The sequence below is a fragment of the Rhinatrema bivittatum genome, chromosome 5 (assembly GCF_901001135.1).
Source record: "Rhinatrema bivittatum chromosome 5, aRhiBiv1.1, whole genome shotgun sequence".
Taxonomy (NCBI): domain Eukaryota; kingdom Metazoa; phylum Chordata; class Amphibia; order Gymnophiona; family Rhinatrematidae; genus Rhinatrema; species Rhinatrema bivittatum.
The window spans coordinates 261,503,077-261,529,897 of NC_042619.1; the positions used below are offsets into that span (position 1 = coordinate 261,503,077).

The window sequence follows — 26,821 nt, forward strand, 5'->3', positions numbered from 1 at the left end:
GGGGGAGAGGGAGTACTGGTCAGGGAGATAGGGAGCCACAGCAAGCTGGTGCCAGTAATGTGGAGGAGAAAAGGCGGCAGGCTTCACAGATGAAGAAAAGGATCTGCTTGCCAGGAAGGTGTGTGACAACTACCTTGCACTCTTTGGACAGAAAACTTCCACCAGGGCAAAGAGAAGAATTTGGGAGAGTATAGCCAAAGACATAAGCGGCCTGTCCGTGGCAAACAAGTTAGTCGAATAATTAGAACATTAGTGGCGTGACAATAAAAGCCAAGGTGGCCCAGATGGAAAGGCCAAGCGCCAGACAGGAGGAGGGCCACCATGCGAGGTTCAGCTAACAGATGTGGAGGATCTGATAAGGGCTACAGAATAAACAGGCCGATACAGTACAGTTAACCCGCGATTGGACGCACATTAAAAACTGCTTTTCTGTGCACCCTCAGACTTAATATCATGGCGATATTAAGTTGGAGGCCCCAAAAGTTAAAAAAAGTAAAAAAACAAAAAAAAATTTAAAATAGGCCCGCGGCTCGAAAACCAGATGCTCAATTTTGCCGGCGTCTGGTTTCCAAACCTGTGGCTGTCAGCGGGCTCGAGAACGGACATCGGCAAAATTGAGCGTCGGCTGTCAAACTCGCTGACAGTCGCCGCTCCTGTCCAAAAAGAGGCGCTAGGGACGCGCTAGTGTCCCTAGCGCCTCTTTTTGCCGCGGACCCTAATTTAAATAAAATTACTTTACTGTATGGCGTGCATAGGAGAGCGGGCGCTCGCCCGCTCTCCTGCGATTTTTACTGTATCGGCCCGAAAGTGACTTCATATCAGGGGTCCGTACGGGACAGACTGACACTGATGCTGCAGATGTAGGCTGTGGGCGTAGTGTGGAGGAGAAGGAAACTGCTGCAGAGGTGGAGGAGCCTGCTATAAAAGAGACAGGAGCAGAGGCAGAATATTCCACCGTTGCTCCAGATGAGGGGTTTGCAGGATGCATCTATTATGCTGTTTAGTAAAACCCCTTGGGGAATTGCAAGGCGATAATGAAAATGTTGAGCTGAATCTAACTTGGGTGGAGACATCATCCAACTCTGGGGGTGGCGGCCCCCCCCCCCCCCTCCCCTGCTGGTAATGAGGAGGTTCCAACATCTGAAACTCCACTCACCTCTATGGATGCCTTTGTGCAGCACCTGGCAGCAGAACTCATTGCTAGGCAGGAGCAGATGCAGGGCAATATGACAACAAGATGGAGGGCCATTCAGTATGAGATTAAGAAGCTGCGCAAAGAAGTTAGAAGGATGTGAAGGCAGGCTAGACACTCAACCCTGGAGCTATGTGATGCAATCAGGGACTTGAATGCTATTTTGCAAGCTCAGGAAAACTCACCAACTGAAAGTTCAGCCAACCAAAATAACACCTCTTGAAAGGTAGAGGCAAAAGCAAAGGCAGGGGGAGGGATCAGGATAATCAGAAACAGATGAAAGTGCATTCTGCAAAACGAAAGGCAGTTCCATAAAGAATGTCAACTTCGTTGCTCGTCCATGCTGTATGCGGAGATAGGCAAACAGCTTCTGCACACCCTTCTGGTGTTGACGGACCTCATGCCCGCAAGCCTCGTCTCTTTGCAGACTTCTCTCCCTCCCTAGCTCTACCTGGCCTGTCTTCGCTCGTCACTGCCGTACATGGCTATGGACATCGAGCTAGGAAACCTCTAGCTGGTGCGAATGCTTCTCTCATATTCAAGTCTCATCTCCTCGCAGATGCCTCCATCTCTCCTCCCTTGCTAGTCTTTTCTAAACACGTGAGCAGTGTTACTTTAACATTCTAGTGGTCTCATCACTTCCTGGGTTCCTAGAGCTGGAAGTGTATTGTGGAGAATGTTTTGTCTCTTCGCAGACTTCTCTCCTTCCCTGTCTTCGCTCGTCACTGCTGTATGTAACGGTAACTTCTCCCCCCTCCTTTCTCTAGGTACTCACTCTCCCATCCACCCCTTTTTTTCCCCCCTTCCTCTTCTCTTATGCAGGCTTTGCTCATGAACATTTTTAAATGTTTTCATTTGTTTATTAACCTCCTCTTTTCAGTTATTTATTTATTTATTTATTCAGCTTTAAATACCGGCTTTCAAATTAATTTCAAGGCGGTTTACATTGATTGAATTTGCAGTAGCAGCATTCAAAACACATATATGCTAAACATATCATTATACATATTACACCACCAAAACATTAAATTAAGACTAAAACCATTTTAAATACAATAAGTAAAATCCAACCATTTCTTCTCCTTCCTCCTCAATTCTACCCTTCTTCCCATCTTCTATCCCATCTAACCCCCTCCCTCTCTTAACCCTTCCTCCCCTAGTTCCCCTTATTCTATCTCATCAGCTAAACAGCTGTGGTAGGAGGGGTCAATTATTTAGAGTAAAAGCCTACTCGAATAACCAGGTTTTTATCTGCTTCCTGAAGCTATTGATGTTCTCCTCTGTCCGAATTTCAACAGGGAAAGAATTCCACATCTTTGGTCCTGCCAAAGACAAGGACCTCTCCCTCACTGAGCTAAGATGAGCCAGTTTGGGTGATAGTATGGTCAACAGGGCCTGACCAAGTGATCTCAGATTCCATGCTGGAACATGAATGCGTAATGAGGCATTTAGCCAATCAGAATTTCTGCCATAGATGGCTTTATGAATTAAAGTTAGACACTTGTATTGGATACGGGACTGAACCGGCAACCAATGTAATCCCCATCAGTACCGGAGAAACATGATCGAACTTTTTTGCAGTTGGATGTCATTGTCGCCACTCATCGCTGCTGTACGCATAGATGGCAATTTGGGCTCCTTCACTTTCTTCCGGTGCCAAACACTTCTTATTATTGCAAGCCTCGTCGGTTAGAGCCCTCTCCACCCTCGACCATCCTCATTTTACTTTAATGTGAAATAAAGCATTTCCACAGCATTCACCTTGTTTTATTTAAAGGTTCTGCCCATCAATTTCTAAATATTTTATTCATCTCCCACCCTACCTTCCCCCTCCCCCTAGTCTCCCATGCAAGACCGGATCCTCACATCTTCTCCCCCCAATAACCTCACCCCTATTCTCACTAGGTAATCTCTCTTCCAAACCCCCTGTCCCCATCTTTATTATCCTCACAGTCTGACCTCTAGCCTCTAACCCTCTGTCCCCTCCCACACCCCCCCCCCCCTTGGCATAAGAAAATTGTGTCCATCACAGCAGCCCCCCCTTCCCTTCCTAAAATGTTCACTAAGTTAAAACTCCTAAACCTTTCCCACCTTCTACTGTCTTCCTCCCGCCAACCTCCTCTCTCATTGCAGAAGTCCCAACAAAACAAAGGACACAATTACCGCTACAATTTAAAATGCCTTTTTTTTTTTCAAATCATTAAATATATTTTCAAAATAACTATTTACAATAAATAAATAAATAAATAAATAAACAAACAAACAAATAAAGGGAAGGGGTGGGATTATCTAAGGAGAAAAGCTAATTTACGAGTAAAAAAAAAAAATTGGACCGGAACATTAGGGAGGGAAGAGGCAACAGATTTCGGAGCATTGCTGAGACAGAAACAGGCCCGTGCGCCCAGCTAAGGCCAGGGGAACGTCTGGTGTGATTCCCTGGACCTCAGCTAGGTGCATGGCAGCCTGAGCGAGACCCTCAAGGGCTGCCCAATTTGGCATCATCTCCTCCCCCAGCTTCTGGACAGCTCGAGCAGAACGCCGCTGAATAACTGGCCCATCGCCTGCAGCGGTTGCTCTAGGCGATGAGTCGATTTCTCCGGCCGAACCGACAGATGTTGTGGGAAGACATGGAGGGTGAGACGGGGCCTACCTCAGGCAGCAAAGGCTGCCCAGTCTGAGTCCCTGCCTCTCTACTGCCCCAGGGAGGCGGCCCTAAGGGAGTGGGGGGAGAGGAGCATCCTGCGGCAGCAGCTGCCTGGGCAGGGCCGGGGGACTGGTGCATTGCCGGTCTCCATCTCTTCCTCCTCCTCCATCTGTGAAGACAGCAAAAATATCGTGTCATGTCTTTTGCACCCAATCTGAGAGTATAGCTTTACCAGTGGAGATGTAGGGCAAGGGAAAAATGAATAGGTCCAAGGAACCTGACAATACCTTCGAGTTTCAGATAAACAAAATAAAAGGGCTGTAGTTTGATATTGCCTTGCATGCACATTGGAAGGTGCACTGCACTCGTTGACAGAGTCTGAAGTGTGGGCTACATAGCGAGGCATCTAGGGCCATGAGATTGGATGTACGTGTTGGATACGGCATGTAGAAAAGTAACAAGTGAAGAAACATAATAGAGATTTTATAAGATAGGCCAGAATTTATGTGAATGAGAAATTTTGTTAGCAGTGGGCCGATGTATGAATGCCGCTAGAAACAGGAATTACAGAGACAAATTATTGCCTGGATGGCTTGAGATGATAAACTTACCACCAGTCCTGGCCTGCCGAGCCCACGTCTGCTCCAGCCACCTCCTTTTTTTTTTTTTTGTAAGTGTAGCCATTTAGCCTTCTTAAGGTCCTCAATCTATAAAATGAAAATGCACAAGCCTAAATGTAACACTGGATTAAAATGTATGCACGAATAATTCAATAAAAATAAAACTATGGTTTTGTACATAAATTACATTTCAGAAAAAAATATTTATCATATCACCCTAGAGCTCCCAGTAAAGGCAATAAGCACCCAGCCCCCGTCCCTCTAAGCACTCCTTCTGATAACCCCCCCCCCTTCTAAGGACTTCACCCCCCTCCCCCCTCTTCTACATAAACAATGATTCTTACATATGCCTGTAACCCCCACCCACCAGTACACTAATGACCCATCCCATGTACTATATTAACAAAACCCACCCCCAGAGCCCCAGTCAAGGTATTAAGTACCCACTCCAAGCCCCCACTACTTACTCCACGTGGGTGCGAGGCTCCTTTATCAAACGCCAGCTTCAGTTCTGCCCAGGCTTGGCCCATTTTCCTGAGGTTGTGCTTTTCGCCAGCACGCCTGAATAAATTGTCTTCATTTGCCACCACTAAGGACACCAAAAGGGCGATGTCTCTGGTGGTGAAATTTGGCTGGCGAGCTGGTGGAGGCATTGTGGCGACCTACCCAAGAACAACAGGAAGTTCCGCCCTCGCGGAAGTATGAGCCCGCATGTGTGCATTCGTGCACTTATCTATAGGCACAGCTGTGGTGCCGTCATAGGTGCAAAGCTATGCGTGAATTGGGACCCATGGATGCGAAGCTATGCACTCAGCTGGGCTGGGCGTGAGTCTGGCCGCTCGGGCTCAGGATAGGTGCTCAGCTGGGTGCGAATCTGGATGCTCAGGTGCCAAAAAGGCGCCTAACTAAGCATGAACATGGCCACTCGGGCATGGGTTTCTCCTAACAACGTATCCTCCCCCTCCCCCACTATTAACCAAACTTTCAACTGTTACCTCCACCCACCCCTTTCTCACCACCCTTTCCCCTCTCAAAAGTCCATCAACCCCACTACTCTCTCCTCCCCAGCATGAGTTTCTCTTAACACCTTATCTTCCCCCTCCCAATTGTTACCTTCACCCACCCCGTCCCTGAAATTACCACCCCAGTGAGGTGAGAAATAAACTGCAACATGGCTGCTGAGCCTGGCAGAGATGTTGCCTGCCCAGCTCTGTAAGCCAGTGGACACTGGGCACTAGGTTGTCAACCCCCAAAGACCATCCATACCAAGGACAGCATCCAACACAGACAGAGAATATTTAAAAACAAGTATTTTGTGAAGAAATAAACATTTATTAACAATAGTAACCAGTATGTACAAGGACAAGTAACCAGCTGAAGAAGAGGTACCCATTAAGTCACAGTCCTTACTGTCGGTCTCCAAAAATGTCTTGCATGACATGGCTCCTGACCTCATGTCCCCTGGCTGTGTTCTCTCATCCAGCTATCCCTCCTGTGGAAGATCATAATGCAGAGCGAGGTTGTGAAGCATGAATTCTGCTACCTTCTCAGGAGAGTACTACAGTGCCCCTCCTGAGTGATCCAGGCAGCGGAAACGACTCTTGAGGAGACGAATGTTCTATGATGCTCCGTGTCCCGACAGGTGCCTCTTGGTACCCCAATAACAGCAGCCATCCTTGGAACCATAAGTGGTGTTAGCAGCCAGCATCATCTACTGAAAAAAAAATTATTTTGCAAAAAATGAACTAGATTCCTTTAAGCTGACATCTGTAACTTTTTTTTTTTTAATTACAAAGGAGACTCCTAAGTACGAAAAAAAAAATCTTACTATTCTGCCTTTGGGATTCAGCCCTGTTTGCTAACACGTGCTACATATTAATAGACGTGGTGACAGCCATGTACAAGATAGCATGGACAGTGCTGCCATTACTTATCTGATTCATGTGTGCTAGCAAAATGTGGCCCATTCTTTATCATTTCCATACCCTTTATCCCACACTAGCCAATAAAAAAATCAGTTCCATGAAATATTAGGCTAATTTCCTCACTGTCTGCCCTACCCACCCTCAAAAACATGGTGGGGTACCAAGGAGGGCAACCCCTTCAAGTCCAATCTGAAAAAAAAAAAAAATAGGTACAAACTATTATCCTCTCCCCCTCCACTAACTCCCATCCACATTGAATAATTGCGAACTGCTGAGTAAAACCCTACTTTGCAAAACACAGTTAACATAAAAAGTTGAACGTAATATACCCCCTTTTTACCCCAAACCACAAATTTAAAAAAAAAAGGTATTACAAATTTATAAAAAAAATGTGAGATCACAGATTAGTAGTAACTTCGGCACCAATGTACAAGAAAGCACTTACTACTATGCCTTAGGTTCCCACCCCATCGCGCTTACTTTCTAAATTATGTTTGTTCACACCCCCTACTCCACAGAGCTGACTGAAATCTATTCTAAGTTCTTGTACTAGCTTTTTCTTCCACACTTACCCAGTAACCAGCCTTCATCACATTTCCCTTCAGTGAACTGCTGTGCCGATGCCGACTGCGCCAGGATGAAAGAATCACGGCTGCTACAAGGGAATTTTGTCAGCACACTTGGAGTCCTCTGGTCAGCGTTATCTACCACTTGAAGACTGAGGGAGTGGTAATGCTTTCGATTCCGGTAGGCCATCTCTCTTGCATGAGGAGGGGTGAGAGCCACATGGGTACAGTCGACAGCTCCCATCACATTTGGCATACCGGCTATGTCGAAAAACGCTCTCTTCAATTGCTGCCACTCCTGAAGCTGCTGTGGGTATTCTGATGTACTGCTTGACCCTCTCCAGCATGGCCCTCAGTACCTGGGTGAAGTGACAGGAGAACGTGGATCGCTCCATGCCAGCCACCACAGCCACTGCGTTCTGGAAAGAACCGGTGGCCAGAAAATGAAGGGCTCCAAGCAGCTTTATCAGGCCTGAGATATCCATGTTCTGTGAGGGGATCAATGTCCTCCTCCCTGAGCTCTTCATATAGACCCATGATAGCCCTGGAGCTCAGTCTGTAAGCCCTCACCTCATCCAACTCCGGCATCCCCAGCAGCGTGGTCCCGAGGCAAAATATCCATAATCTCCTCTCTGCCAGCTCCCTCCTGATCCTCTCTCTCCTGCCACAACCTCTTGTTATCTGCCAAACCTTCTGCTGCTGTCATCCATTGGCGAAGCCTCAGGATATACCACAGCATCAGGAATAGCTGGACACAATCAGAAATCCCCATCATCAAAATCACACCGGAGCTGCACGGACACACAACCCTAACACAACAGCAATGCAAGCAATGGAATAAATGGCCCCCGAGTCGGCGCTGTCACTTAACTCGTGCCCTGACCATGGTGGTAAAAAAAACCCGCATTAAAAAAAACCTGTAATAGGATTAGCGCGGCTCCCTGCATTGCCCGTTAATAGATAAGCACATGCCAAGAGCATGCACTCACGCAGCTGTTTTCCTGCGCACAAAAACCTTATTACATCCCCCTATAGGGCTTTGCGCAGGAAAACACACTTACAAACGCGCGTACAACCTACGGCAGCTTCAGCGCACTTTATTACATCGGCCCCGTAGAGTTCAGACACTGTAGCTGCTGCTGGGGTGGATTTCAGCATCTCCTCCCTTACTGGGGCAGAAGGTGGGAAGAGGGGGCGACATCAGGACAGAAGGCGTTACCACTCTGTTATCAATGCAGCTTAATACAAAGAGGAGCTGCACCACGGAACATCATGGAAATATCCTTCATTATTCCAAAGTGAAAAGGTAGCTTACAACAGAATAGGAAAGCTGGGGCCTCTCTGTAATGTTTAGCTCTGAAAAGCACTCTCTCAGGATGGGGGGAGATTATTAGGCAGGTTTGCAAGATGTGGGCGATACCGCTGTTCTCATGTTTAGTTTTTTTGTGTCTGGTACTTTATTTGCTTATTATGCTATGTACTTATTTTATTATTATACACCACTTTGGGTGTAGTTAGGTTTTTTTTTAAACTGGGAACATGGCACATGGAATTTTTTTAAGTAAGAAATACATTGGAAGCCCGGAGCTTCTCTGCTGCTGTGCTGTTAGCATTATGTAAAATTTGCTATAATGACACAGATTTGTATGATTTGTCTGTTGCACAGGCTCGCTTCATGCCATATACTTTCTTGGCAACCTTGTGCCACACTCCTGCCCTCTTGCTCCCCTCTTTGCTGCATTCCTTGGTCTGAACCATTTAACTCTTTCCCGGCGTGCCGGACGTTCAGTATCGCTATTCATTTCTAACCAGGCGTGCTACTGGCCTCTGAAAGCCATGCCAAGAGACTTAGGTGTCAAGAGCCAATTAAAGGGGACATGTTGTGTAGCCCCTACTGAAATTAAATGCATTCCTTCCCTGGACACAGCCAAAACATGCTGCATTTCGTTTAATTACAAATATGGAAAACTTCTCCCAGTGCAGGGCGCTCTCCCCCCCTCCTAATGCCAGGACATGCATGCTACGACAGTGGCACCGGGCAATACCTCCCTCCCCAACTTCCTGCTCACCTCTCTAAAGATTTCCACTGTAAGAACCTGTCAAAGTACATGCCCTCCTGGTATTCCGTGAACGGGTCTCCCCGCAGGTAATCGTGAAGAGGGCTAGAACAAAAAGGAAGAAAGTCATCGCATGGGTAGGCAGAACATTTACTGCTGTCAATGCTAATCATTCTCAAACCCACACAGTCACGTGGTGCCAGGCTCCACCACTGGCTTCCCTCTGCTCCTTAATTATTTTATTTTTCCACTCTTAAGACTCGATACCCCAAAATTCCTTTCCATCCAGCGAGTTAGACCATCACCTCGGCAAATGCATAAACTAGCACTGTGCCAAATGCACCCTGCAATCTGAATGTCGCCCTGACCCATAGCGCCGGAGCCTCCAGCCCCAGGGATAGGAGTCATGGCATACCACCAGCAATCAAAGCCCATGCAGGCATACAAGCCATGGCGTCATCAGCAGGGAGCGTCAGCCCAGCCAGGGCCGCTCCCCCCCGGGGTTCTGATCAGGAATGTGCGGTACACAGGGGCTGCTCACTTCAGGCAGTTACTGAAGATGTCTTTACACGGGCTGTTCTCCAAGTTCTCCACGCACTCCTTCATGTGGGACTCGTTAATTTCTGGTATGTAGTCTGGGGACTGGGGAAAAAAAAATAAATAGAAAGAAACACAGAACTGAGCAGCCACCAACTTCACAACTGGAGCTAGGGAACAAGTGGGCAGGAAACAGGGACACGACAGGGTACTTTCTGCCAGCTTCCCAGGGCAAAAGACTGCCACAAGGAAAGCAGATCCTCCACTAATCTGTCAGACATGTGAGAACAAGTCGGCATCATGCTGCGAGAACACACACACAGGCATTTATAGCATTACCCATTTCCTCTGGTATGATGATGCAACTGTGAATTACGCTTATCTTAGATTAACAGTAAGGAGAGTGAAGACCATGCAGAAAAATGACCTTAAAAGTGCTGTGTCCATGTACTGACCTGCCCCAGAATGCTGGCTCTGCTCGAAGCCCTCTCCCCACATAGCCAGCAGAGGGCACCCTCTTCCCCAGACACAGACGCAGTGCCAGTGTGGCGCTCTTCTCATAATCAACACTCCCACCACCACCACCCTCTGTACACTTAATTTCTTCTACCCTTCTCCCAAAGCAATTTTTTACAGATCTCTAGTCCCCAGGATCTAGAAGACAAAACAACTTTCCTTGGATTTTCCTGCTCCCTACACTTGCATCTTACCTTGGGGTTAAAAAATCTTCTAATAATTTCATCCCCAGTTTCTTTCCGCTTTTCATCTGGAGACACTTCATAATCTCTCTGATAAAAAAGCAAAATAAGGCAAAGGAATTAATCTGTAATCATTATTTACATCATCATAGCAGGGGCTGCTGCAGGCAGAAATGGGTGTGGGGGATGGGGTGGGCTCAGTACTGGAATAGCAGAGGAATGCTTCAGGGCAAAACAGAGTGTGTGAGTGTGTGTGTGTGTGTGTGTGTGTTGGATTGGCAGAGCTGTCGAGGAAGAGGGGGTCTCGGTTCTAGATTAGTATGGTAGGATTCAGATTCTGTAATATGAGCTTTTAGGAGTCCCAGAAGAGAGAAGAGCAGTGAAAACGCCCCCACATCCTCAAAACTGTGTGCGAGAGCGGGAGTAATTACTCTTCTGGGCTTTAAGCACTGGAAATGCCTAACCAGGACGCGAACCATTCACCCATATTCTTGGGACAAGGTCTACGTCCTATTGCCGTCTTCACAAGAGACAGCTTGCACTTTGGACTGTTTCTCACCTCAGCAAGTCCAGCAAATCCCTATAGAACAGTTTTGCATTTAAACAGCCCCTTAGCACATTACCATTCATTGAGACTTCCAGCACAAACCACAGTCCTCACACGTGCCAGCAAACTGACTTCTGTGCCTGCTTCAATCACACATCACAAACTGCTCCAGTCAGATTTCTCAATGCAGTATCCCTGGAGTAGCGGGAGGAATGTGGAAAACAATAACCTGACCTAGATTAGCCCCTTCTGCTGTAGCTGTGCAAACGTTTCCTCGATTTATCAGGACTAGCAATGCTGAGAACACAGAACTGTGGCATGCAGACCCAAGTTCCCACCTCTCCACCATCTCCCTACATGACCGAGCCCCAAGAGCACACACAGCTGTGACACACATAGACCTGACAGCATAGAACTCTGACAAATGCAAACCCATGCTTCAATCCCACTGCTGACACCAACCATGCACACATTTGAAGTAATATTGAACATGTCCAAAAAGTCCTTTCTACAGATCTCATCTCCCTAGCTTTTCACTTTCCACCAATATCTTCCAGTTCATTGACTTGCCCTGTTTCTGAGCTTATATGCTTTGAAGACACTGTATACTAAGCTCAGCACCCAATGGAAAATGGTTTTTCCTTCCTCTGCTACAAAAATCTCACTTTCTAGGGCAGATGCTGGAGAGAAATGCTGGTTTCTAGGAGAGTACTAAACAGGGAAGAGCACAGGGAGATGAAGGACATGCCTGGTACAAAGAATAAACCGCCATCCTAGCTTTACAAGAGGAGAACTAACCAGGGCAAGCTATAACCTTCCCCAGCTTTGGTTTCTTAAACAGGAAGGCCTGAAATAGGAACTTCAAGGGCTGACATAGCGAGCATGACTTTCAGATCACCATCATTCTTAAGGATCAAATGACATCTGTGTTTTCCTTAATAAAGGCCACTGGATGGAAGCCATGAGAAACAAACAGGGTAGAAAGCTTAAAGTCCCAGAGGAGAAGTTAAAAGCCACCGGAGCCACTGGGCCCAGCACCGCACACCAGCACTTGGCTGAAACACGCCTGGATTCAGCAGGGCTCAGGTACCGAGTCCACTGAAACACATTCAAGCACATCTAGTCAAGGATGCAACTTATATGCTACAAGCAAACCAGAAACCACGCCAATGATCAGGGGGAAGAGAGGGAGAGGAAAGATTGTTTTGAAAAACATGTGTTTTCTTTTAAATACTCATCTAAAAGGGATCTGTTTCTATCGCTCAGACACAGTGAGACTACACAGATGAGAAAGACATTAAACTCTCCTCTACACATCGCTGCATGTCTGGAAGAGCCCTGATGAGTCTATCCCTAACAGCACAAAACACCTTTCCCTCACAGAGGCAGCGTTTCTGTACAACACTCACCAGGCTTTTTATTAGACAGCAGCTGAAACTCGCTCGCCGGCATCCGAAAAGCAGAAATGCCAGGTCCCACTTTCACGCGATCTCTACTTTCTTTCCAGGTGTTCTGCACCCTTCCTGTTGAGCTTCCTGCACACCTCTTTTGCAAGATTGCCCGAAAATCTTTTTTTTTTTTCCCTAGTCCACTCTACTTTCTTTCTCTTTCCTACGCTCAAGAGATGGTACCAGCAGCGCCAGCAGCAGCAGCAGCAGGATGGTAGCAACCAAAAATACACGAGAAGAGAGATTTGACTATCCCCCCATGGCCTTATCTGCTCCTTCCCTTTCCCCACCTCCCAAGTCACCCCTTCGGCTTTTGGCTATTTCTGCCCTGCTCTCTCCACCTTGTCGGGACCTCCAGGTGGGAGCGGACTTGGAAGCCTCCCGTAAAGAAGGCTCTGGGTTTGACTCTCCGCTTGCCACGCTGGCTGAGGTGGACGACACTGCGGAGGCAGCATTCTCAGGCCCCAGCAGGAGGCAGTCCCGGTCATCGCGTAACGTCAACACCCAACAGCCCAGGAAGCCCTATGGCCCCCTGCTCTAAACAAAGGAGAAAATTCCCAGGTAGTTTACAAATGAAGGCTCATGGTATGGTGCCAGATTCCAGCCCTGGTTGCTACTGAGCTAGAAGCTGTTGGGTCAGAAAAGAAGGAAGGGGGCCCTCCAGGTGGCAGCCACCAGTGGCACAGCAAACGTGCCCTCTCAGACCTCAAAGTCCAACCCACACTGATCACACTGCAGCCGACATTCAAAAGAAGTTGAGGTCCTAAAATTTAAGCTCAGATCCCTAAGTCAGCCATCTACAGTATTTTCAGCCAAACGTACAGGCTGAGTCACTAAAGTGAGCTACCGTATTGCCTTGCATTATTAGTGAATACGTCCCATTGGAAACAATGGGAGTGGCGGTAAATAACTCACAGTGAAGCAGTACCACACTTTAGTGAATCAGCCTGTTAGGATCCTACGTTTTCAGCTGAATTAGTCCTTAAATTTAGGTCTATTAATTTGCCTAGATTTAGACACCCAACTTAAGAGCCTACTCTTGAAAGTCATTGCCAAGGGCTTCACGTTTACCCCCCTTAACTCCGCTCCTACAGCCACACATTTTTTAGGATCCAAAATTATGAAGCCTAGTGAAACTAGGAGCCTAAATTTGGGCACTTAGATCTAGTGAATTTTCAAAAGGGTCAATTTAAGAGCATAACTCCTAAATCCTTTATAAAACCAACCTCACTGCTTTCAAACCCTCATTCCCCTCCGCACCTGCTCTGAAATGCACGACTTCCAAGGCAAGCATGGAAAAAAACCCTCAACATATGCTAATGAGCTACATTCTACGTCCAGGCTGCTTTGGAAACAAACACATCATCTGCTTTGAATGTCTCAGGCACAGAAGAGGAATTTGCTGCTTTCCAGCTCTTTCCATTATGCACATATGAAAAAGTCAACAATCCCTACTTGGTGTTCTCGAGATAATGTTGAAAGGTATGCCAAAGTTTTCTGGTTCAGAAAGAACCAAGGAACAGAATCAACCAGGCCACTTTTTTCCACACTAACCCCTCAAAAAAATGGATGACCCCCCCCCCCCCCCCACCCGCCAATCATTTTAAACTTTAGCAGAACTTTCTGCAACCCTGAATTTCAAGCCCAAATAAGATTTCTGATGGGGGAGAAGAGGGAAGCAAGGATCATGCCATGAAAATTCAGAGAGAGAGAGAGAGAGAGAGTGTGAGAGCGAGAGTGATTCTGAACTGGTTCCTAAGACCAGAACAAGGAACTTCATTCACACCTCCAATTCGGAGATTAAACCACAAAAATCCGGTCACTACACAATGTTCGCTCAGAGAGCTTTTGACCTGATGCTGAGGGAGGGAGAGTGCTTACACAAATTCACATGGGGGAAGCCATGGGGGAAAAAGAAACTCTCTTCAGAGCAAGAACAAAAAAGGGTAATTGAATGCTCAGGCACGATGCGGCTGGTTTTGGGCGGACTGTGCCCATCAGACTGCATTTCTGTTGTCACTGATCACTGTGGAAGAAGCTGGCTCTGTGATGTCCAGCGCATCCCACTGACGAGTGACGGTCTGAAGCAGATGATTACCGAGCACTGGTTTGAAGACTAGTTAATGGCTAGTGACAAAGGATTTTCTACATATAAGGACATAAGATAAGCCATACTGTGTCAGACCAAAAAGCCATCAAACCCAATATCCTGTCTTCAACAGTATCCAATCTAGGTCATAAATACCTGGCAGGGTCCCAAGGATTCTCATGGGGGAGCTGTTCCATTCCCTGTATTATTTTGACTGCCCTGCTCTGTACTTTTCTAGTTCCGCTATATATTTTTTTCAGATGGGATGACCACGACTGCACACAATGCTCAAGCTGTGGTTGCACCATTGATCAATACGAAGGCATTATGAGATGCTCTCTTTTATTTTTCCTTCCTTTCCTTATTCTGTTTGCTTTTTTGACTGCCTCTCCACACTGGACTGAGGATTTCAAAGTATTGTCCACAATGATCCCAAGATCCTTTTTCGTGGGTGACGAGGCCTAATATGGAACCCAGAATCGCATCCCTAGAGTTTGGATTATTCTTCCCTATATGCACATCACTTTGCATTTGCCCACATTAAATTTAGTCTGTCTCGCAAGGTCCTCTTTCAAATCCTCAGTCGGCTATTGATCTGACAACTTTGCACAATCATTGAGGTCAGAGACTCAGTACTAAGCAAAGAAGAAACACCAGCTACTGCAGTAAGCTCACCATCTGTCTCCAGGACAGCTAACAGATTCCTAGCCCTTTCCCCAATGCCCCTGAACCCAGAGAGTGCACCACCCATGCAAGGTGTGGGTGGTAATGGGATCATGATCTAATCCTGACATTGGGGCTATCCATAGCCCAGAGACAGCAGCCCTCCTATGAAGCAAAGAGCTAGGAACTGTCACAGCAGGGTGACCTGCTGTGACTCCCTAAAGCCTCGCCTAGGGTGGCAGCCACCAGCACCAGCACCTTGCTTTCTTCCTCAGACAAGCCTTACACTACCCTCATCACAAGTCCAAAAGGATATCATGCATGCTTTACTGTATCTGTTCTCATTTTCTTCTTTTCACAACATCCTCTCTCAATAACCATTTTCAATTTCCCATTTAGGACACTTTTTTTTTAATGGGAAGTTTAATCTCCATCCTCTTATCTCCACTAGAGACTTTGGACATGGCAGGCCAGTACCAGCATCCATCTTTCTGTGCTCCTATTTTCTCTTTCTTGAGGGAAGGGGACAATTTCGTATGTTGCTAAAATTTCCTGCTGTAATCCTGTGCAAATAAACGGAAAATTCTGCAAAATTCTGCATAGTTTATATTGGTCAAAATAACACAATATACATGACAATCTTTAAGTAATCAATTTAAAATGCAATACAGAAAAAAAAGTTATTACTTAAAGATGCAAAAGTTTTAACTATATTGAGCAGAATTTCCCTAGAAGTTCATTGTAAGAGTATCTCTTCCACCCTCTCCCTGCTCCCCTGGCCAGTCTCCTTTCACTTTTTCCTTCTTAGGCCCCCCAACTCCTCCACTAACACTCCCCTTCCACTCTCTCTCTACTCTCAGTTTGACCCCTCTCTCAATAGTCCCTCACACTGGCTCCCTCTGTCCCTCTCTCATACACATACACACCCCTCATGTAGGCTCCCTCCCTCTCTTGCACACACCCCCTCACACAGGCCTGCTTTCTCTCTCACACACATACTCCTGCACATTGGCTCACTCTCACCAGCACTTGCTCCATCTTCACTGTGAGCGGGATGGGCTTTGCTTGCAGCACACCGGTACTTGCCCCTTCATCTTTGCTGTGAGCGAGACGGGCTCCACTGGTGGCATGCCAGGACCCGCACCATCTTTGCTGCTAGCGGAATGCACTCTGCTCACGGAATGCTGGGCCCTCTCCAAATTCTGCGCAGAAAATGGAAATTCTGCCCAGGAGGGGAATTCTGCGCAAATTCGGCACTTCCCAGCAGGGCAGAATTCCCCCAGGAGTATTGCTGGATCCAAAGCCTCGGAGTTTTCTGGGTTCTATTCATGCCCCCCACCCCTTTCCCAAAGCCCTGCTAGAAACGAACACGAACTATGTCACTGCAGTGGAACAAACAGTGATTTCATAGTATCACCTATGTACCTACAAACCAACATCACCACTTAGCAGGAAAGTAGTGAAACAAACTGTGGCACAGCTGATGTCATCATTGTGGGTTTGCTTGTTTTATTTACAGTGGTTTCATACATTCAAATGCAGTAATGATGTCAACAACACATGAGAGCCTGCTCTGTCATGGAAGACAGGAGGGACAGGTGATTATACATCTTTATGAGCTCAGAATTAGAGTGATTTTACAACTGGAAGAGGAGAGAGTGGGCGATATTTAAAAGTAGATTAATAAATATGACCCCAGGTCTTCAAGGACAAGCAATCTATCCTGGCTCTAGACTGCCGTTGATACAGGAGTTCTGCTTCCCTCCCAGAAAACAGGACTACAGGTCCATGAATGGGACAAAACCAGAACCGGTTCAATCTATTCTCCATGACCTGGAGTCACCTGGCAAAGAACACCGCAAAATCCTTAAGTTCTCCTGCAATGACCCAGCCTTGCCATTTTCAAAGCAAAAGCCAGAGGCAATGACAGAAGGATTATTGCATACCAGAAAAAAAAAATACATTCCCTGGGGCTTGTTCATCTCTTTGTTCATGGCTCTGAAATCTGCCCCCAGGACTGGATTGTACTCCCAGTCGGAAAGACCTCAAAGTCTCCTGATGTGAATGGTTTCCCAGGAACCAATCAAGAAAATAACCAGATGGAAAGAGACTTAAAAGCATCTCAACACCTTCCCCTGCACCCCTCCACCAGCACCCAAGGTTGCTTACCACAGCATCCAGGAATCGAATACAGCGCAGCAGCTCTGGTCTCGTCTCGCAGTACTGGCGGAAGAGGAGGCGACCGATGGGCTGCTTGTCACACAGGCTGGTGTAGTCTCTCTCTGGGAGAAAAACAAAAGGCAGAAGGATACGGTGAGCCTGGCATGGATTCCAGCACCCTTCTCCTTCCAGGGAATTCAAAGATCCAGAAGAAGGATCTTTCGAAGCAGCAAAGGGGACAGTGGGGGGGGGGGGGGGGGGGGGGGGGGAGGCAGAGATGTCAGTGTGGCGCCCTCACGTGGTCCTGGGTTTCTATGCAACAGCACACAACCCCTCAGTTTTCTCAGATTGTGGTAGAGGCTAGGCATCGTGTAGCAGAAGCCTGGAGAAATGAAAATCGTCCGGCTAAAACTAAGAGGCTGGCAGTCCCATTTTATTTCTAATCAGTTTTTATGCACCCTTAAGGATAGTTGGGGGCCAGGAGGGTAAGGGTTTACCTAACATGGGCAGCAGGATGGCTCAACTATGCCCCCCAAGTAATGGCAAAAACAAAAGATAAGGTACTGTTGATCAAGCTTGTACAGCTGAGATCTGGGAGATCTCCTTTAGTGGAGGCGGCTGCGGTAAGGACAAGGAAGAGTGAACATCAGAGCCAGAGCAGTATGAACTGGGCAGACTGGGTAGGCTAAGCCCTCCTTATCTGCCAACACCCACTGTTTTATTACATGGGGTAATTATTAGTGGGCAGCAAGGTGCTCTATAAGCTCAGGCATGAAGCAGAAATCAATGAGCAAACCCTGCCTCCTGCTCCAAGGCCAGTCATGACAGAGTCGGGCGACATCTTCATTATTTGCCTTATACAAACTGGCATGCGAGCTTATGATCCAGGTCTTATTGCCTGCACAGCACCATTTCCAGGGCAATCTTCCAAAGAATTCGTTGGGAGTTACACAGATACAGCAAACTAACTCAAACCTTACCCCCTGATAAGCAGGGAAAAAGTACTTGCATTATTTCACAACGTGCACACTTTTATCCATGTTAAAATAAAGACATAGGTGTTCTTGGGGACATGGGACATGATTAGGTCCGGGAAGAAAACTACACACACTGTGTTGATTTTCCAGTAAGTGCACACAGTTTTTCCTTCCCCTGCCCTCTAACTTAAGCCATAGAAATAACTTTACTACCCATGTAATTTTAGTCCCCATGGAAGCCCAGCGGTTTAGTGAAAATGGTCCCCCTTCCTGGGTTAGTGCTGTCACTGATGACATCATGGCTCAAGGTCGGTTGTTCAACATTTTCCTGGCCATTTCTGCTGACATGAACTCTAATTTGCATCAAACACAAACTGCAGCACAAGGGCAGAGGCAAGCAGGGTGGCCACTGACGCATCCCCAGAACATTCCCCTTGGTGAAACCCATACCAAACATCAGCACGTTTAAAAAGGCCATCTTTTCCCCCTGTCAGATCAGTGGCAGCAGGCTAGCTGCATAAGGACACGTTAAGACGGGCTTTTGGTCTCTGCAACTGCTCCTCCTCCCCTTTCTGGGTTTCTTGAGGGAGAGGAGGTGGAAACCTAGAAGAACCTGGGAGAAGATAGGGAGAGACAGTGGCAGAGAAAGACCAAAACGCCCCATCCAGTCTGCCCAGCAAGGTGTTTAGGGTTGGAGCTGCTGCTCCCTGCAGGTAACACCCCCTCCCCTCTATTTAGGGTTGTAACAGAGAAACCAAGAGGCACCTGGACAGGAATCTGGATAGGAGGAGGAGAGAAAAGGGGAGAAAGCATAGGGAGATTACAATGTGCCCCCTGCTTTTTAAAATCTTAGATCTGCCCATTCACGCCATATAGACTGATATACACATTCCTTGTCCTATGGACAATTTCTTTAAAACCTATACAAAGCAGAACATCCTAGACATAAGGTACATTGTAAGAAGTAGCACAGGTGCACATATTAGTTCTGTGTCTGCCAGACTGTATGCAGCTGATTTTACATAAATCCTAAAAACAAAAAAAAAAGTTATTTTATGCAATAAAACTAAGATGTGACAGCCAATACAGTTACAAGCAGAGAGATGAGTAGTTTCCTTTAGTATTATTATCAATTGCAGCTTGCATTTACATAATACCTCCCATTAGACTCCCTATAATTCCAAGCAGCCATCCCTGGGGTACAATGTCACAATCAATGGCATAGCCAGGATTAGAGCGGGGAGAGCACCAGAAGCTACGATTCCCCCATGGACATAAATCACAGATCCCAAGATTTCTCCAGAGCCATAGCTCTGGATTCCCAAATCTCACCCATTCTTTCAACAGCCAGGCAAGCTGTACAAACTAGAAGAGTGCGAGCTGTCAGTGGAGCTGCCTAGACAGCAACAATCCCGGAGGTGGAAGGATACAGGAACCAGATGTGGCTGGTCTCACCACCACCTTCAGCCCCCCTCTGATGCTAGAGATATCCATGTACTAAATCCTAAGGCACGCTGTACCCTCAGTGTCTGAAAAATGAACAGCTCATATAGCCTCTCGCTCTAAAACTAAAAAATGTCTATAAAAGGTAAAAAGAAAAAAAAAAGTATTTTCTGCAATCTGCCTGCTTGGATTTTCTTTCCTTGCAGCCTCCCCTGGATGTTTCTGCACAGCTGGGGAGAAGCTACCTGCTAAAACATATCTGCACTCCCTGACCTTTAAGTTCAAAATCCATCCCCTATGGCAAGACCAGCCATTACCACACCCGCTCTGGCTAGCCATTCCTCCAGAGCACATGGGTGGCAGACGGCTCTCAGATGAGCCTGTGGGTGGCAAACTGTGAATTCCAAGCCAGTGGTCCCAGGAGCTGCTTCAGTGAAGCACTTGCCTGTGGTAAACTGCACTCCCCTGAGTCCAGAATTTCTCCCCTTCAAATCACAGTCCTGGACCACACAAGCATAATTCCCACCCAGTCCTCTGCTCCTGCCTGCCTGCCAGAGAGGTGCACCAGATGCTTGTCCTCTCGGATTCCCTACCAGAAAGGGGAAGATCTGCAGCTCACTCTCTCTCCTGTATGCACCCCATTTCCGATGCGCTCACAACGGGGGAAACAGTTTACCATGGTTAGGTCTGAGACCCATAGCTATGGGCATTTTATTAACTTTTTTGAATGGATGGATGAAGCAGAACCCTCCAAGACTCATCACAAATTCACAGAGTCCAATAAAAAGGTCTCTCTCTTAGTCTGTTTCTTGACTCTTCTTTTATGCATCCAAGTGAACTGGCATGGCCAATCACACCACCTTATTCATTCATGGTATGTTTTAGATGACACATGGCATTCAGTTCTGAGCCCGGGGGTCAATCCCAAGGACTCCTGGGTTGTCATGCCCTGTCCCTCGGAGCCTGCCGAGTTCAGAGAAACACTAAGGCACCAGGAGGGAAGATCACCGGCTATTAAGGGTGACCTGAGCCTTCTGACTAATGGCATTAATAGATTACCCAGTGGGAGAAGGAGAGACATGGCAGCGCAAGCTACAAAAATGCTTTCAGCTACGGCATTAGATAAAAATAGAGAGAAGGCTGGGTTGGGGGTGGGGAAGAGCCCCACGGACTTGTGAATGAAGGTTTATGGCACTGTAGCCTGGTTCTGATTGAGCTGAACGCCCAGCGGAGCAGGAGGAAAACCGCTGGGCTTACAAACACCAAAGACAAAAAAAAATCTCAGCCCGCATTTCTACACAGCTTCCTTACTGGGTATTTCTGTGGAGACTGCTCCTGCCAAACACAGATAAGGGCTCAAGAAACAAGAGATAAGGGCCCTGGAGGGTTTGCCAAGTACTCCCCCCCCCCCCAGGCACTGCCTAAACAGAGCTGGGCCGCAAAGTAGTAAGTTTCCAAAATGAAAATTGCTTAGGCAAACAGGGAAATATTTGGCTTGCTGATAGGTGGCGTGCGCCTGATAAGGGCGCTCCGTTCCGAGCGCCGCCGCAGAGCTGCCTCTTCCTCCTGCGGCTGAAGAAATACCATCAGAGACACTCGAATGGGAGTTTAAATATAACTTTCCTAGAATGCACGGCACGGCCGCGGTGCAATGGAGCCTGCATGCTAGCTCGTGAATGAAGGGAATGTTTAGCTGAACTGCCCGACGTCAGAACTCGGGCCCTGATCCCCCGCCCCCCTCCGCGCGCACTACTGGAGGTAGGATGGGAGCGTGGCAATTACGTCAGCGTCATGGGACAGGAGCGCCGCAGGTCACTGGCCGACGCTCGTTTTGAAAGGTCTCGTGGCCGACTCCTGCCCGACGGTACAAGCGCCTTGGGTTTAACTACGCAGGATCGATCGCGTTTCCCCTGCTGTGCTGCTCGACGGAAATGGACTGGGAAGTTCAAGCAGTGTTTCTCCGCCGGCCTTGGCTCCTCGCTTGAGGATGTCATGAAAAAGAGCGTGGGAATTCGTATTCCCTGGGCAACAACCGAGAGAGAGAGAGAGAGAAGAAACCGCACAACAAAGATAGGAGCTAGAAGCTTCAGAGAAGTAAGATTATTCTAAACTGGCAGACCCCCCCCCTCCCCCCAACCACAAATATTTAAAAAAAAAATGATGTTAATGAGGCTTCATAGGACCAGATGTGCACAGCTGCTCTACGATGGGGAGTATTAAAGGGACACTAGGATTCAAGTCAAGATTGCATCATCCATAATGACCTCTCTCTCTCTTCCAACTACACTAGCAAATACCATCTTAATTAAAAACTGCATTTTTAAAGCACGCCAGTATTTTTTGTATTTCGTTTTCACGAACATTTCCATTACTCTGCTTATATCACTGTAGCGCTAATCTAGACCTTATGGCTTTCCAGTCCCTGAAATTTTGAGGTGTGCAAACAGTTATATGCAGGAAGGCGCCCCAAGTCGGCCTCAATGTTTTTCTTGCCACACTCGAGAAATGATGGGGTGAAATATCGCTGAGATTTTGGGCCATTCACTCAGCACAGAATGGAGGACCAAGAAATGTTTGCTTTCCACTTCACTGGCTTCTCTCCCTCTCACGCCCGATCTAGGTGCCCAAGGCATCCCATATCTCCCAGCAGACAAGTGGTAAAAGCCGCTCTGGACTCAGTCACTGGCACAAGTGAACGATGCAAGTATGTGAACAAGGGAAGCAGCTTTACAAGACATTGTGGAGGGGGGGGGGGAGTGAATAGGAAACCCAGCATCAACGAAAGCTGTAAATCAGAGCTCTGAGGAACACATCCCACCATCTGGAGCTTGTAAGATGTGATCCTTGGCACCATACTGCACATTAAGTGAAATCAGATACATTCTTACATTTTTAATAGAGCAGCAGAGCTCCCCTTGCAACCCCGGATAAAGAGAGACCTAGCAAACTTGCCCCATCCCACGGATTCCAAGGGCCCTCTAGTTAGGCCAGTCTGTAGCTTATGCAAGCAATACAAAAAGAGTTTCCACGTCTGATGCAGGTGAACTCAGCTTCCAGTCACAAGCAGCAACTGGGCCAGTACCCATTTTTCTGCTCTTGCTTCAAAGTTCTAGGGGATTTTTTTTTTCCCGGATAGAGAAGCGGGTGCTGGCTTGGCTGCACCCCTTATGTGCAAGACAGAGGAAGGGCTGAGAAGTGCTTCAGAGCACCTTATCCAAGTCATGGAACCAAATGCCACACTTGTATAATGCTGTGGACCACAAACATGAACACACATTGATCGTAAAATAAATCAGAAATTAACTTTTCTTAATTTTAAAAAACATTATAAAGATAAGAAGGCAAGAAAGAACCGCAACGTATAACCAGACAGAATATATATTCCACATGCCACAAATACTCCACGCTTCCTGTTTGATACATCTTCTCACAAATAATAAGTACAATAAAGAAAAATATGTACATGACTAAATCATCACACATCAATATACCAAACTGTTATATGGTTTAACTAAGTTCCCCAGCTTTCACTACATCCATGCCACCGTATAGGAGAATTTTTAAGCCCCATTTATATATAGCCTATCAGGTGAATAATACCATCTATAAAAAACCTTGCATCCATTTTCTTTTATGTTAGCACTTACAGAATTCTCTTTCTTAAGGCAACTGTAAATACCTAGAGCACTTGGCCTCAGAAATGCAGAAAAAAGTTACATCTTTTCCCCCCACACCGATTTCAGTTTCTCCAGTGCCCACCCCTTCGAAACAAGAGGCTGACCATACATTTTGGAAACTAACCCTTTACAGCCCGACTGCAGAAGTGCCAGGCCCAAAGAAAGGGGCGGGCCGGGACAGCACCGTACGATGCAGTTGCGGGGAAGCAGGTGTCGGCAGCTGGCCGGAGAGCAGAGATTACTTCTGCTCTGGAGGAGCAGTAAGTACGCAAAAAAAAAAAAAAATCGGGGGATAATTACAGTAGGTTTGGGGTGGGAAGGAGAGGGAGGAAGGGTAGGGTTAGGGAAGTTTCCTCCCAGTCCGCTCCTTAATTGGGGACCGGCCAATCGTGTCTCCGCGCGTAGGTTTTAAAATCCCCCCCCCCACACACACGTGTGCGAGTCGCCTACATATGCAAGCGCAGCTTTTAAAATCCGGCATGCATGTGTGCGCAGCTGATTTTATAATATGCGCGCGTATGTTATAAAATCGGCGCAGCGGGAACCATGCGCACGCTGCTTTTAAAAGACCCCTTATTGTCCAGCTATACCTTCAAAAGCTTCTCAAAGGGTGTTCATTTCCTTCTGCAATCTCATTTATAAGGCTCCTTCACAAACAGTCCCTTCGGTTGTATATATTTGAATTCAGAAGTGCTCAGCATCTGGTGTTTAGCTTTAAGGTCTTGGATGGATATAAACAGATTATTCACAAACATCTGATCAGCATTTACAAACCCTTCTTCGCTCCATCCAGAAAAGGTTTTTTTTTTTTTTTTGTTTTTTTTAAAATGCTGAGGAAAGTCAGGATTATCCCACAAGGGTGAAAATGGAGAGGGTAAAGTAGTTACATTCATAGATCTGGCAGTTGTAAACCAAATGTCAATAACTGATGTAATCAAGGGATGATCATGATGCAGATTCTTCCTAGATTTTTTTCACTGCCCAAAGAAACTGTGCAAAATTTTTAGCACCATCTCCTTTACCATCTGCATCCAGTGCTTTGCAGGATCTTCATGTACTGTAGGCAGTGAACAATACTTTTTACTAAAACAGCCCAATAATACAGTTTAAAATCTGGTAATCCCAAACCACCCTCAATCTTCCACAAGCAAAGTGCACTAATTGATACACTAGGCTTCTTATTCTGACAGGCAAAGTTAGTCACTACATTAGGGATTGCTGTCAGCAACATTTCAAACAAAAAAGATAATCTGGGAAGGGTAGCCTTCCAAACCATGAAGCCTGCCTGACCACGCTGTCAATTCTAGCAAGCAAAAGAGGGAGAATAAGCATGTATAATGTACTCACTTTAGAGGGTATGTTAATACCTTTTCTTTTAAAATCACATTTGATCGATCCTGTATGAAAAATGTCAGTAGAGCTAACCAGCATTGTGATTCCATCAGGTATTGTTAAAGCTGCCCTGTCATTGACATGATGTACTGACTTTTCATTAATGATCACATGATGCAGATTGCCAAATCACATTGTCTTATTTTTTTCCACCATATGAAAAACATACATTTACATGCATGTGCTCTTAGGGAATCGCAATTCTTTTTGCTAACACAGAAAAACTTAATGGCCTCTGGCTCTACATAAAATAATACAGGGCAGCCCTTGCCTCCAGCTCCCCATTTCCACTTTTGGATAATCATTCACCACCATCTGCCACAAAGCCTGCAGGGTGTCCAAGTTAAAGCACACCTGCTCCCCAGAGCTGATGCTCTCTTCCATTTTGCATAGGATCCTGGCTGCTGGGGCCGCACAGGACCACCTGGAAACCTTCTTGACAGAGTCATCGCATAGAGTCATCATCGGGAGCCCCAGTCTATGCGCCTTCTTCTCTACCATGATGCTCCACATCAAAAGGGCTAGGCTGGGTCACTCCCGGTGTGGAGATGTAGGCCCATATAATTTTTTTTAATTTATTTTTTTTTTTTAGGGAAATCAAAACTATCAGCATGAATGCAATTGGGAAAAGCCAAGACTGTCTCAGTCTGACCCTTTCAACGTGGCAGTCTCTGGTCACCCCTATCCATCTGGAATGCCCATTCCCTGTGGACCTCGTGAGTTGCCGCTGCACCAAGATTATAAGCTTTTGGAGAAGAGGATGCGCTACCTTCTGCATCAGTCCACATTCTTTGCGTACATTAACAGATCTTGTCCATTTCTGGAGCAGTTCTAAGCAGCCTGCATTGTCAGGCCCTTATAATTCATGTACCTGTAAGCTAACAGTCACACAAACTACACGGGTGGTTAGTTAGTCTTCGAAAACTAACTAGCATAGAAGCAAGCATGCTAACAGCGCCAGTGTACCACCCCCATCTGTGCAGGTAGTGGAGGCGCTGGGAGGGGATACAATAGCGTGACACTTTTGAAAATGCCCACGTACATGTGCCTTTTTCTTCCCCCAACCAAGACACACCCCCCCCCCCCCCCTGCCCCGAGGACCTCCCTCTTTTCAACATGGCTTAAAGTGTGCACCCCGTCGGGCATGCTCTCAGCCAGAAGGCGTACAGCCATTTTACCCAGGTAACTGCCTTGGAAAGTCACCCTCCACATCTGCTTCCATGAACAAATGAGCCACCACTCTTCAAAAGGGCTCTGTGGGTTACACTGTGGGAGAAAACTCCCTCACTGCCTGGACTCAACAGTGCACAACCTTTGTCCTTCGGCACCAAGCTGATCCTCAAAGAATCACATTCAAAATGTCAGCTTTAGTTATTTTAAGTCCCAAGCAGGAAGCATTAGCTCTTTGAGAGGGGGAAAAGAAAGCCAGATCGCAGCTGTTTATTGGCTCCGCATTCTGAAACCAGCATGGCACAGAAGGCAGCTTAGCAGAAATAACCTTAGAAGCAGAAGCCAGTTCTTCCAGAGAGACCTGCAACGTGCGACAGAGGGTGGACACTGCAGTATTAGGAAGAGGAACTGGCAGAGGCCAACATGAAACTAATCACAGAGAGCTCAGAGCCCATCACCTGCTATTCTCCACCCACAAGACAGACATTATATTTTCTCTTTTAATAGGTTTCCTTCCAGGGCCAGTGGAAGTACTAAGTGGCATCCTAGAGTGCCACAGGTTTGGGGGAGGGCCCCTGGTGCTTCCACCAATCCCGATGCTTCTGCTGCCCGAGCCTCCAAAGAAAAAAAGGACTCTGGAGACCAGTAGTGGAGGCTTGGCCAGCGTGGCCCAAAGGAGCAGAAGCAGAATCAGATGGGGCACACACAACCGAAGAAGCAGCAATAGCTGAACCTGCGGGACTGGAAGGAAGGAGGTGGAGCAGCATTGGGCCCGCAGGGCCGGAAGAAATCAGGAGGCAGAGAGCAACACTGGCTGGGCCGCGCAGCCTGAAAGAGCAAAAGCAGCAACAGTGTCAGCCAGGCCGCAACAGCTGAAGGCAGGAGTTGTGTTTCCTTCCACAAGGGAGAGAGAGGTGTCCCGATGGCACAGGTAGCCCAAGGAGGAGGCTGCTGCCATTTGTTCTGAAGGGGGAGAGAGAGAGAGAGGAGAGAGAGTGTGTGTGTGTGAGAATGTG

General features: G+C 47.0%; 1 protein-coding gene across 3 annotated transcripts in view; it reads right to left on the reverse strand.

The window, feature by feature from the left end:
- The window catches only part of LOC115092705 (G protein-coupled receptor kinase 5-like), a 174,374-nt gene that overhangs the window by 31,125 nt on the left and 116,428 nt on the right, over positions 1-26,821 (reverse strand). Inside the window, exons 1-5 of one of the 3 annotated variants that reach the window (XM_029603917.1) lie at positions 20,878-21,272; positions 17,156-17,268; positions 10,252-10,329; positions 9,546-9,646; positions 9,017-9,109 (exon numbers count right to left, since the gene is read on the reverse strand). In XM_029603917.1, coding sequence (XP_029459777.1) covers positions 9,017-9,109; positions 9,546-9,610 — 158 coding nt within the window. In that variant the 5' untranslated portion in view covers positions 9,611-9,646; positions 10,252-10,329; positions 17,156-17,268; positions 20,878-21,272. Of the gene's footprint in view, positions 1-9,016; positions 9,110-9,545; positions 9,647-10,251; positions 10,330-17,155; positions 17,269-19,455; positions 20,821-20,877; positions 21,273-26,821 lie in introns of those variants that run through there. The other 2 variants (XM_029603915.1, XM_029603914.1) reach the window with 2 other exon arrangements.